At 37.7% G+C, this 13,773-nt stretch overlaps 1 protein-coding gene across 3 annotated transcripts in view; it reads right to left on the bottom strand.

Annotated features, from left to right (window-relative positions):
* Positions 1–13,773, bottom strand: part of KNDC1 (kinase non-catalytic C-lobe domain containing 1) — a 69,740-nt gene that overhangs the window by 21,701 nt on the left and 34,266 nt on the right. For all 3 annotated transcript variants that reach the window (XM_061459068.1, XM_061459066.1, XM_061459067.1), the window contains 8 exons: positions 10,395–10,509; positions 5,917–5,988; positions 5,753–5,814; positions 2,468–2,626; positions 2,032–2,109; positions 1,327–1,420; positions 993–1,155; positions 60–898 (listed from right to left, as the gene is read on the bottom strand). In XM_061459068.1, coding sequence (XP_061315052.1) covers positions 60–898; positions 993–1,155; positions 1,327–1,420; positions 2,032–2,109; positions 2,468–2,626; positions 5,753–5,814; positions 5,917–5,988; positions 10,395–10,509 — 1,582 coding nt within the window. The remainder of the gene's footprint in view (positions 1–59; positions 899–992; positions 1,156–1,326; positions 1,421–2,031; positions 2,110–2,467; positions 2,627–5,752; positions 5,815–5,916; positions 5,989–10,394; positions 10,510–13,773) is intronic.

Genomic DNA, 13,773 nt, shown 5'->3' with positions numbered 1-13,773 from the left:
ATTAACAACAATATTCTTGCACATTAGTGATGATAACCTACAGAAGAAAAGCTACATACCCATATCAAAAACTTCAACTCCATTCTCTAGATAGCCATCAAATGCAAACTCCTCTTGTATAAGATGAACCACTTCCTGTAGTAAAGTGTCACTTGTTCTGTTCTGCGGGGACAGGGCTTCAGCGTCAAAGAGATAAGAATTTCCTTGATTCACTGAGGTACATGGTGTGTATCCTTGTTCAGTGAAAATACTGTCTACAATGGCAGCACACTCAATTTCTTGGCAGGTGGTGTGAATAACTGGGTTACTTTTATCAAACTTGTTCTGTGTATTAGCAGCTTCGCAGTTTTGCACTTCGTAAGGGGAAGCATCATTTTCTGTCTGCATGCTTATCTTATAACTTGCAATAGTACTTGAAAGTAGCCCTGGCAAACTATGATAGCAATCATAAGCAATTCTTGAACGAAGAGGTTTATTTGGTATTTGCTCTGATACAGCTAAATGTACTGGTACAAATGTTGTAACTCTTTTCTCTGAGTCCTGTTTGAGAATGATGTTACTTATATGAAGAAAATTAGAAGAAGTAGGACAAGCTGAGGAGTTTGAACCAACTTCAGGTAATATGCTCTTTTCCTCTAGAATACGTGAGGAATCAGACGGTGTTGGTAAAGTAACTGTAGAAGTAAATGTGCTGATTGGCTTTTGCTCTTCTGAAGATATTTGGGATGAGTGGCCTGGAACTTGTAAATCACACTCATGTATTTCAGGTTCAGCAACACTTGTGTCCTCAGTAGCACAGCTTTTAGAGTCTTCTGTAAATCCTGATTTGTTGTTGTCCATGTGTTTTTCTTTTCTTGTCTCTTTCTTGAATTGCTCAGAAACTGGTGTGTGAATCTCTCTGGAAAGGAAAAAGAATTATTTTTGCTGACAATTCCAGTAGACTTAACAATTAACTGTCAAGTTTAACTCATTCTGCTTTAAGATATACTAACCTTGTTATATTTTCATTTTGTTGCAGAATAATAGGCTTGAAGTGAGTTGCAGGTGAGGTGAATGCAACAGGTAATGTAGCTTTCTTGCAATTTAGAGAAATCTGGCATGGTACTGGTCCTTTAACTGCTACAAGTTTACTTTCACTGGTAATAGGCACAAATCCTAAAATCAAAAGAAAGATGAACAATATGTATAATATAAATGTAAGGTAAATAACAATGAATTTAGAAAAAAAAACCCACCAACAAAACCCAAAACCATGCACCTAAGACAATATTACATAGAGAACTGATCTAGAGAACATTAAAAGTGAACATGTCAGTTTATGCTTACCTAGACTTGACTCTGAAGGGTCCATTTCATGTCTTTCATTTTTAAATGCAAAAGCAACATGATCTTGAGACGAGATTATGTCTTCCTCAACAGCCTAACAAAATTGAAGTCCAAACTGAATTTATTAGCTTCTTTTTTTTTTTTTTTATTTTTGTTCCAGTTTAAATTACTTCCAAAAAAACCCCAAACCAACCCAACACCCATATATATCTAGAATGTTGCAAAGCAACAATCTAGTCATGCTAAGGTGGAGAATTAAATGGCATACAAAACTCTAAGGACTGTTAGAACCATTTGGAAAACTGTTTCAAATCAGAACTTTTAGGTAATCAAAGATTTGAACAAAGTTAGTTCCATGGATTGACTGAACGCTCCATGCATTATATACACATAAACAAACAGAACAACAGTTACATATTGATATCTTCTATTCTGATAAGAGGAGTGGTAAATGAAAGAGAGATTATAAAATTAAGTCACTAGCTCTTCACCTATAGAGAGTGTAGAGTCAGGGCAGCAAAATCTGGGGAGTGACCACTCCAATAGCAAGAACTAGAAAAAAATCACTACTTAAAGGCTATTTGAAGATAAATCAAAACGAGAACAAATGTAACTGTACTTGCAGGGGACAAAAGTCTTACTGGAATACAATTTACAGAATTAATTTAAAAAAAGTAGAGAAGTAAAAAACGGTAGTGCTCTTACCTTAAAGACAGATTTATTCAGCAATGCCAAAATGTTTTTGCTGTTTACACCTTGTTCAAATAAATAACGACTGCATGTCTTATGAAAAAAAAAAGTCAAAAAGTCATAATTTCCAGGCAGTAAAAAGTTTTCAGTCAAGTGGGATATTATTGGAGAAGGGCAAAGTCAAGCTAAGTAGTCAACTGGAAATAATCTAAGTTTAGGATGTCTTATGAACCTATTCCAAGTACCTTAGTGACAATTTCAATATAAATTAAAACCACACCCCTCTGCTGTCCATAGAGAGTTAACTTATAAAACAACCCCCACAGTGTCAGATTATGATTTAATTAGGTATCAGTTTATTAGCAAAATAAATTAGTATTTTGATATTTAAATTACTAAAATAACTCTTTAGACAACTATATTACACATAAAACTGCTTAAATGTACTAACCTTAATTGCATCAGCTAGAGAAGGTCTTTCTTCAGGGTTTTTTCTTGCCATACCCAGAAGAAGTTTTTTAAATTTTCTTGGCAATGCTAGTTTGTGACTTGGTGGAACACTGGATTTTGCAGCCATCCACAGAACTGCAGCAATACCATAAATGCAGACCTGGTATAAAGTAAGAGACAGGAAAGATGTAAACAGACAGAAAAAAAAGCTTCCGCTTCAAAACCAATTCCAGCAAATTATCCAGAAATTTCCCTCTTTCCTCACACAAATAATAATGTCTACAGCTTCCAAAGTACAGATTACATTTGGCTTTTGAAGATGCTTATGAAAATCCCTGCCCATTAAAAAAAATAGCTAGTATGCATGCAGGACAAATAATAGTAGCTAATTTTCTACTGTTAGAGCAAAAGACGTAATTTGTCTTACCCTTTCTCTAGGAAAATTATTCAGGAAAAAAGTGGTTTTAGAATAATTTTGAAGAATTCCTTTCTCATGTAAAAAGTTAAGATTGCTGCAAGCCTTAGAGTTCTACCATAAAACCTGACCAGCTGTAATTTATTTAAAAAGGTCATGATACTTCAGTAAGTAAATGGCACACAGTAATTATGAGCTAGCCAATACAAGTCACATTTTACAGAGAAGATTAGATGTATCAGAAAAATGAAGTACTGTATATCCATTTCAGCGATTACTGTGCTATCTGCAGACAGACCAACTGAAGTTGTCATGATGAAGGACCTCTAAAAGTACTTGATCGTCACAATCTTTCCTGTTTTATTTGAAGAATAAAAGAGTTTGAAGAATACAAAAGAGTTGTGGTCAATGGCTCAGTGTCCAGCTGGAGACCACTAATGAGTGGTGTCCCTCAGGGATCGGTGTTGGGACCGGTCTTGTTCAACATCTTCGTCGCTGACATGGACAGTGGGATTGAGTGCGCCCTCAGCAAGTTTGCCGATGACACCAAGCTGTGTGGTTCGGTTGATACCCTGGAGGGAAGGAATGGTACCCAGAGGGAGCTCCACACGCTTCTGAGGTGGGCTGATGCCAACTTCATGAAGTTTAACCATGCCAAGTGCAAGGTTCTACACCTGGGTCGGAGCAATCCCAGGCACAGCTACAGGTTGGGCAGAGAAGAGATTCAGAGCAGCCCTGAGGAGAAGGACTTGGGGGTGTTGGTTGATGAGAAAATGAACATGAGCCGGCAGTATGCACTTGCAGCCCAGAAAGCCAACCATATCCTGGGCTGCATCAAAAGGAGCGTGATCAACAGGTCGAAGGAGGTGATCCTGCCCTTCTACTCTGCTCTCGTGAGACCTCACCTGGAGTATTCTGTGCAATTCTGGTGTCCTCAACATAAAAAGAACATGGAACTGTTGGAACAAGTCCAGAGAAGGGCCACGAGGATGATCAGGGGACTGGAGTACCTCCCATATGAAGACAGGCTGAGGAAGTTGGGGCTGTTCAGCCTGGAGAAGAGAAGGCTGCATGGAGACCTCATAGCAGCCTTCCAGTATCTGAAGGGGGCCTATAGGGATGCTGGGGAGGGACTCTTCATTAGGGACTGTAGTGACAGGACAAGGGGTAACGGGTTCAAACTTAAACAGGGCAAGTTTAGATTGGATATAAGGAGGAAGTTCTTTACTGTAAGGGTGGTGAGGCACTGGAATGGGTTGTCCAAGGAAGCTGTGAATGCTCCATCCCTGGTGGTGCTCAAGGCCAGTTTGGATAAAGCCTTGGGTGACACCGTTTAGTGTGAGGCATCCCTCCTTGTGGCAGGGGTTTGGAACTAGATGATCTTCTATGGTATTCTATGATTCTATAAGAATTAGAATTTTCAGACAGAGCCAGATTTAGCCTCCTTAATGCTTAGTTTACATATATTAGCATGTACTACAAATGCAATTTTGACAAAGTTAAAGCACCATGCTTCTTCACATTGCCTCTGAAAGATTAAAAATGACAGAAACCTAAGCACAGTACTGAATAATGTGGTCCCATAGAACAATATTTTCTAGCACTTTTTTGACCAAAGTGAACAGCAGTGAACACAATATAAGAAAGAAGTTCACTATAGTGAAAATAACCTGTGAACCAGTTGAACTGTTGAACAAAAGCTACTAGTAGATACAAAACCACCTGAGGTAGGAGAAAGTAGCTCCACCAAACAAACAAAAAAAATAATTCTTCCCCTTCAACTCAGAATTCCAAGAGATCAATGGAATCACAATGCTAACCTATATTTATTTATTTAGGAAAAAACAGGTCAGCTTATTCTATATATAATGTTGCAGATAAACAAGTCAAGAAATTACTTTTCTAAAGAAAAAGAATAAAGCATAAAGCCTTCAGAGTTATAAATTCTTACTGTGTGGTAAAACTGCTGTATTAGATTTCAGCTAAGCTTTTTTAAGCTTCTGAAGCCTCTGAAAAACCCGCATGTTGGATCACAGCCGTTTAGGAAGAAAAACTAATTTTAAATAAGATATATAAACATTTTCTAGCTACAGATAATTTTACAGAAAGTCAATTGCTGTCTTTAGTAGATTTTTTTATAAGTTTTTTTTTCTAATTCATGACTACAGTGTCTAATTCTAAAGAACTCATGGACACAAGGTACTTATTAGGTAACATTTTTTCTTGTTACATTATAGAAAGGTACCATGAATTATTTTTTCCTAACTGCTAAGATCACTGTAGTACAGCTTGCTATTCAGACGCAGTTGCAGTGGAAACACATACTGACCTGCTATTTATTAGCATATTTATCATCCCTGCTCCAAGAGCTCCTTATGGATTATATCTATAGCAAAAAGCTCTAGGAAAATAGTATTGGTAAAAGACTATAATTCATAGTGTTCCCATAGTAAAAATATGCTGATAGTAATATTTTACCCAGTCTTCCAAATAAGCTAAATGCTTGGGCTTTAGCCTAGACAGTGTAAAATGCTAATCTTAGCATGACCTCCAGAGGGTGAAAACATGACTTCAAAATCTGTCTTATTGCTAACAAACTAAAAATTATTAAGTCTTATGGAAAACTATGGATTAACAGATTATTGGCAGTTACTCCAACAGTTTTGGAATGCATAATTATTTTTCAGAAGCAACTAATTTTATGGCAGATCAATATACAAAACCCCACAGATAACTGAGAAATATAGGGGGAAATGAGAAATATTATCAGAATCGTAGAAGAGGTTAGCTTTCTTCCTCAAGCACCAGAAGGATGCAACTGTCCTTTGATAAAATGCAATGCATAGCAACCTACATAACCTACCACATTACCTTCTCAGTATCTGCATACTCTTCTTCAATTTCAGGAGCTAAGTAAAATATATCACATGATTCTAAATGAGAAAAGAAACAAAAAACAAAAAGTAAGATGTTTGCTTTCTTCTCCACTCAGCCCCAAAAGAAATAAAAGCAGAGCACACAATGTATTAGTTTACCATTAGCTTTTGGAGCAGCAAAGAGGATACTTCCATGGCAGTCAATAAGCACGGAGTCCAAACATAACACCACTGCAAAACAAGGGCAAGGCATAATAAATATCTGTCTTGTAACTATTTGACAATAATACAAATAAATAATTTAAAAAATAATTTGTAGTGTCAGCAATCACCCTATGATAAATGATGCTTTAAATAACACTAATGCTAGAACAGACACCACCCAATAAAGAAACAATAGATGTGTTATCACCCAAAGCAATTCCTGCAGAACAGAAAAGAAAGTAAAAATGGGATCACAATAAATAAAAGGGCTTAGAACACCAGAAGCTTATTCTCTTTATAGCCAGCATTGAAAAGGAAGGCCAAGAAAGGAACAAAACAGAAAAAGGAATACAACAGCTACATGTATGCTAGTTTTCTCACAAGGCACCAATAAAGACAGTCCATTTATCTTATGCTTTTAATCTCTCCTTTCTTCCATTCCCCAACCCCACCAAATGCAGGGTCATTATCTGGAAACAGTTGTGACATATGTGAGCAGATGCAGAACACCTCAAGGTGGGATAGGATAGGGAGTCCAGCTTTGCACAAATAGTTATAATTGCACATACTGAAGAAGCGTTACATAGACTGCTATTTGCAAGGCCCTGAAATTTTCCACAGTTAGGAAAGAAATAACTGACTTCTAAAACTATTTTAAATTATCTGAGGTCCTCAAGAACTTAACATTACGGTCATGAAATTGTGTTATATAATTTCAGTGACGAAAAACTTGTACGACTACATTTACCTGTTTTATGTCTTCAAAGCACACTGTAATTTAACATGTTTCAACATAATAAGCTGACTGGCTAGCAATGTAGTCCTGCCTTTGTAGACTACCATCTAATACATTGTTTTCATATAAATGTAGTAGAATAGATTCTTTCATTAACTTAGGTTAACCATTAAAATTATTAACTATTAAATAATATATTGATGAAGCTTAAGAGTAAAATATATTTTTATTAAATAATAAATTGAAGACACCTAAGAAAATTAAAATAACAAAGAAAGGAAATAATTCTTTTGCTTTTGTAGTTATCTGTATACAATACATCTAAAGCCACTAAATTGCTCACAATGCTTAATGTAAATACAGGCTTGCCTACTACCTTCAATAATATTTAAGCTGGACCTGAAGTATGTGTTTTGAAAAGCAAAGCTTCTCCAAACAGAAACCTTTACAAGTTATTTGGGAAAATGGATGACCCGAGGAATTACAGACCAGTCAGTCTCACTTCTGTGCCTGGCAAAATCTTGAAGCAGATTCTCCTGGAAGGCATGCTGAGGCACATGAAAATCAACAAGGTGCTTGGTGACAGCCAGCATGGCTTCACTAAGGGCAAATTCTGCCTGACCAATTTGGCAGCCTTCTATGATGGGGCTACAGAACTGATGGACAGAGGTAGAGCAGCTGATGTCATCTACCTGGACTTGTGTAAACCATTCGACACTGACCCACACAACATCCTTGTCTCTAAATTGGAGACACATCAATTTGATGGATGGACCACTCGGTGGATAAAGAACTGGCTGGATGGCCACACACAAAGAGTTGTGGTCAATGGCTCAATGTCCAGGTGGAGACCAGTAACGAGTGGTGTCCCTCAGGGATCGGTGTTGGGACCAGTCTTGTTCAACATCTTTGTTGCTGACATGGACAGGGGGATTGAGTGAGCCCTCAGCAAGTTTGCCAACGACACCAAGCTGTGTGGTTCGGTTGATAGGCTGGAGGGAAGGAATGCCATCCAGAGGGACCTTGACACACTTGTGAGGTGGGCTGATGCCAACCTCATGAAGTTTAACCATGCCAAGTGCAAGGTCCTACACCTGGGTCAGAGCAATCCCAGGCACAGCTGCAGGTTGGGCAGAGAAGAGATTCAGAGCAGCCCTGAGGAGAAGGACTTGGGGGTGTTGGTTGATGAGAAAATGAACATGAGCCAGCAGTGTGCGCTTGCAGCCCAGAAAGCCAACCGTATCCTGGGCTGCATCAAAAGGAGCGTGACCAGCAGGTCGAAGGAGGTGATCCTGCCCCTCTACTCTGCTCTTGTGAGACCTCACCTCGAATATTGTGTGCAGTTCTGGTGTCCTCAATATAAAAAGGTCATGGAACTGTTGGAACCAGAGGAGGGCCACGAGGATGATCAGGGGACTGGAGCACCTCCCGTATGAAGACAGGCTGAGAAAGTTGGGGCTGTTCAGCCTGGAGAAGAGAAGGCTGCGTGGAGACCTCATAGCAGCCCTCAAGTATCTGAAGGGGGGGCTATAAGATGCTGGGGAGGGACTCTTCATTAGGGACTGTAGTGATAGGACAAGGGGTAATGGGTTAAAACTTAAACAGGGGAAGTTTAGATTGGATGTAAGGAGGAAATTCTTTCCTGTTAGGGTGGTGAGGCAGTGGAATAGGTTGCCCAGGGAGGTTGTGAATGCTCCATTCCTGGCAGTGTTGAAGACCAGGTTGGACAAGGCCTTGGGTGATATGGTTTAGTGTGAGGTATCCCTGCCCACGGCAGGGGGGTTGGAACTTGATGATCTTCAGGTCCTTTCCAACCCTAACTATTCTATGATTCTATAATTGTATTTTTGCAGAGGCAGCTCCTCTGAGAGCCTTCTGTCTTTGTTTCTCAAGAGTTATGCCTTTGGCCCTGAATCTGCAGCAGTTCATGCTTACCAAGTCTAAATTACAGTGCAACATGAGAATTCTCATCTAGGTTCATAAAAGTGCCTATGAGCAACATGTAGGCTACATCTTCTGTGAAGAGGAAAGGAAATACATTAAGTCTCAGTAGAGGGTATAAATCCTCCTGCAACTTTTGTAGCAGGACTGAATTAAAAAAATACATGGAGAAGGGTATATTTTCTTACCCAGCTCTTTCCTGCTTAGGATAATGAAAAAAGTGCAATCAAGGAAGGATTTTTAGGAAAAGGCTGTTTATGTGAACAAATCATAAATAATCCAGCTTGTACCACATTTCATACATTTAACTATGACTCATCAGCTACCAATCTTACTCTACCAGTGTTAAAGCAAAAGATATTTTAACAAATATCCTTTTATATGATATCAGCTTCACCTTTAATTAGTTAATATTATTCAAAAGGAATGGTGAAAACACTTTATGGGTGTATGTGGGGCACAGAAGTAGTGACACCACTGTAAGTCATTCCACAATGCACAATTACTCTCAAAACAGGCAGAGAATCCTCTAGCACAAATGCTCTAATTCTGAAAACAATATTCAGATTTGAGGTAGTTTTATTTGTCAAATGTGGAATTTATGTAAGGTGCCTTCCATTTAGTGGTTTGTATCATTATGTTCACTTTTATAGACTAGATAAGGTGCAGATCACAACTCAGTCTTTTGCATTTTGAAGACTTGCATATTCTGGGCACATGTAAGTATGGTAACAGAGGCTGGCTAGGCATATTAAATTAGAATCTGAGTCATTATGTGCAATTATTTGAAACCTTCACAAACACTAGCATCATGCTATAAGGCTGAAATAATCCTTCTGTTGCAAGGTATGTAAATGCTTAATTTTAAGGCTAACATTGTGTAAAGTGCTCAGAAATCTCCATTTATGGCCAATTTCCTTTTTAACAGTTTTATATCACACAAAATAAAACAGCTGAAGCTGAAAACCAAAGGGATGCAGTAAGTTTTCTGTGCCTCACTATCCAATTGCTTATATTCAGTCATAGACTTCAAGCTCATCCTTGCCCAAACCATCAATAGTAGGCTTTTTAAATCAAGAAAAAGAAAAGGCAGGAGGTGGCAGTGAGAACCTCTGGTCTGTTTATCAGAACAGCTACAGACTGATTATTAGCACAAGCTAAACCAACATTCAGAATGCCTGTAGAAATTTAGGATGATCTTCTCCCAAGTTACAAACAACACACTCCAATTCTCCCAAAGGACAGTTCCCCATTGCTCTCTCTGAAGTTGACTTCTGATAATTCTCCTACATACTGAAGCATAGGGAATGTCGAAGGAGTAATGTCATGTCAAGACCCTGGGTGCTTTAAACTAATGAAGCCCTGTATTATCAAAAATAAATCAGGAAGCATTTGTCACAAAGGAATCCAGGCAAGAGAGGAAGTTTTACATTTACATATACAGCACTAATTTCTTCCTGCTTTCAACTTACAAGTCCCAAGTGCTTAGCAGTCACAGTACAGTTTCTCCATCCCTGAAATGCCTGAACACAAAATCTATTTCACAGCTTGAAGTCATAATGATTTGTTTCCCCATCAAAAGAATAAAGAGAAGACATTCCTCTATATAAGGAAGATAACTCCAAATTGAGTAAAAACTCTAACCCACAATTTAAGAGAATGACATTAGAAACATTGCTTATTAATTTTTCTGTACACAAAAAATACACTAAACATGAAAAACTAAGCAAATATTTTAACATAATTAAGACTATACCTGGATAATCTCCACAAGTCTGCAGAGTACATAAACACTCATGACATAATGCCCAGAGTTCATAGTCTTTCAGGGGTTTACCATACCAGGACAACAGGATTTTTAGAGAGATGCACTGAAATAAAAGGAGTGAGGATGCAGCAAGTTATTAAAAATTATCACAAATAAAGTTTACCGATCCAATGAAAAAGCAAATCTTAATATACAACACACTCACCTAAAAAGCATTGAGGTATTTATTGCACTTACCAGTAATGATCTAATAATACTTCTTATTTAAAGTATTATATATATTAGTATTGTATGTTACTGAAAGTATTATATATATATACTACTTCTTATTGAAAAAGCATTGCACAGTTACCTAGCTGTAGGGATGAACCAGTAGTTCCTTAAACATGTAATAAAAGTGGAATCCAAATGAAATTTCAGACAGAATAAGTCTTTCAGGAAAAATTAGCTGTTTGTAAGCTCTTTCTTGTCATACTAAGGAAAGACTCTCAGGATGTTAAAGATGACAATTAATTAGAGATGACACCTAGACTTAAAAACATAAAAATCCAAGTGACCACCACCAACAAAAAATTCCACATTCGAACCCTGATCTACCCTGACAGTTTCATTACAGGTCTTACCTTAAAGATCTCATCAACATTTGTTGCTCTTCTGTGAAAGATGTTAACTATGTTGAAAGAATTAATGACTGGTTTATTTGAAGTCCAAGCATGTTGTTCTGCTTTTAATCACTGGCTGCTCAATTTGTAGCAACAGAATTTGTTTTTCTGGCTACCAATTTAGCTTTTCATACCTGGCATAATATACTTATGTAACAGATCCTGCTCCAGGGAAACTCACTGTTCTTCAGAGAATCAATTTTTCAATTTCTTTTTTGGGAACGTGAATATAAGAATTTGAACTTGATAGTATGGTACAGACACCTTCCCAATCAAGCTGTGTTAATGAAGAGCTTATTGCTATTAGGGGCTCTTGGCATCAGTTGGACCTTACGATCTCCACCAACCAAAGGAACAGTAAAAGATCCACAGTAGGCAGAAACATCTGGGTTAGAACCAACACATCCAACTATTTTTTAAAACAGCACCACACATTTTCTGTTGCGTATGCAGCCCAAAGATTGTAAACTATCTGTAAATGTCAACTTTTGGCCACAAGGGGGAAAAAACCTACTAGAAGCGACTTGGAATTAACTCTAGGGAAAAAAAAAAACACAAAACCACCAAAACCAACAAAACAAAAATGGAGCACAGGAGACAAAGAAAGATTAAAACCTCTGGACTGTTCTGTAGCTTTTACAGACACCTTTATATTCCAATCAATCTTGGCAAAATCTAAGCAGACTAAGGGACTCTCTCACACACAATGGTAGTTCATCATTACATTTGGCACATCAGTCTCTTCACTGCCATTTAATGCAGTCAATTTTCCATTATCCTGGCTATGAAACACCCATCAGGGAAGCACTATTTGGATTTTATTGTAAAATACATAATGAACAGACTACTGCATTAACTTTCAAGATTGACAAACAGAAATAGCTTCTTTGTGATCTGTGGGGAGGAGAAAAAGAACCACATTTCTGCAGCTGAAACTTTTCTGGTACTTCTTACCAGAAGACCTTTTCAAGGAACATAATACTCCAGGCTCATACTGTTTAAATATCCCTTGAGGGTGATCCAGATAAACTATAATTTTTAACAAGATGTGCAAAACACACCTTTTGATTTACTTGAAATGTTTTAGATTCTGCCTACCTCCAACTTACATAAAAATTAGTTTGGTGTTTTTATTCTCCTACTCTCCATTGTGGCACATCACAAAAATTAGTAACTTCAGCATAGACAGATTTGAAGTCAAGTAATATGGTTAAGCTTCATTCTCAAATTTTCCTATCACCAGCATCCTGGCATGCAAAATTCTTTCATCAATGTGCTCCTTCATTATATCTAGACAGGTAAGCTCTTGAACTGTCTGATAAAAAGACACCAATCCCACAGCAGGAAGGAAAAGGGCAGACAGTCAGAAGAATTAGTCTAGAGAATAATCAAGATAAAGCTTATACTTGATTGATTACTATCCCTGACCAGTGCTGCATTCCCCGCTCCACAGCACCCTAGTTCTCATGTGCAAGTGTCTGCTCACAGACACTCTACAATGAAAGAAAGAGAAAAATTTTCAAATTCATGCTGCACAGCTGACATGAGAGAAATCAAAACCAGAAATTCTACAGGCTGACTTGAACATTACAAAGGTTTTGGGATTCGGGAATGTTTTTGTAATAAGTACACACCACTGCCACATATGTTCTTGAAAGAGAATACCACCTCTTGAAGTTTATGTTCCTAGAGGCTCTAAAAGGTGCAGCAGAGAAAGATGGACTTCCTCTATTCCATATACAAATCACCTCTCACTTCAGGACAAGGTGATGAATGGCTAGCTAGGGGGAAGAACCACCTCTCATTAAACTGGAGACTGAAGTTAGTTGTATGGCAGAAAGCTGAAAGGCATTTCCCATCACTTCTGGGATGATACCCAAGCTCTCTAGAGGAAGAAAGAAATGATAGAAAGAAATTTAAGCACAGCAGAAAAGTGGGAACAAGCCCTAGGAGGAGCAGCAAAAGTTTATGATAAGAAAAAAGGAAGTGTCAATGACAGATAATAAAATAGAAGATGAAAAAGCACCAGAAAAAGTCTGTTTCAGAAGAAAAAAATGATGCAGGAAAAGCAAATCTTTGCAGAAGTGAGAATCACTGCCATCCACAGGATGGCCAAATTAACCTGAGTCAGGAAAAAAAAAGAATGTAGTTACAGGTTGGTGAACTTTATTTAAATGTATACCCTCATTGTTTCCCTCTGGCAAGCATCCTAAAGAAGAATGAGCTTCAAACATTAATATTGCTAGCTAGCTGTTTCTCCTGTGATACTAATAGTTAACTGCATTGGCATTAACTCTTATTATAATTCAAGTCTCTTCCAAACTTGACCATACCAAAAGATTATATTCATTCTTGAAAATGAAACAAAATGCAAAACCAACCAAAAACCCCAAACTAAAAAAATCCACAGTCCCCTCCCCAAAAACAGCCAAACAAAAAACAACAAAAACAACAAAAAACCAAACCAAACCCAAAACCCGCACATAAAAATCTGAACCAAAAAACAACACAAGAAGGTAATTCTAGTGTTCTAATTATTGAAACTGGTCACCTTCCTACATCAGAAAGAGAATTCTGAAAGACTTCATCTGAAGACTGAGGGTTCAGACCTGCTGGGGATTTGTCCTAACACTTCATAAAAGTTAGAGGTGCGTGATAAGACACGTTTCATCATGCATTTACAGCTGTGATGAAAAATGTGTGCA

Source organism: Pezoporus flaviventris, unplaced genomic scaffold, assembly GCF_033815535.1.
Source record: "Pezoporus flaviventris isolate CSIRO_AGI_PZ_B2104156 unplaced genomic scaffold, CSIRO_AGI_Pfla_v1 ptg000029l, whole genome shotgun sequence".
In the NCBI taxonomy this organism is placed as follows: domain Eukaryota; kingdom Metazoa; phylum Chordata; class Aves; order Psittaciformes; family Psittacidae; genus Pezoporus; species Pezoporus flaviventris.
The sequence above is the reverse complement of the archived record's forward strand: the minus strand, read 5'-3'. Positions and strand labels throughout refer to the sequence as shown.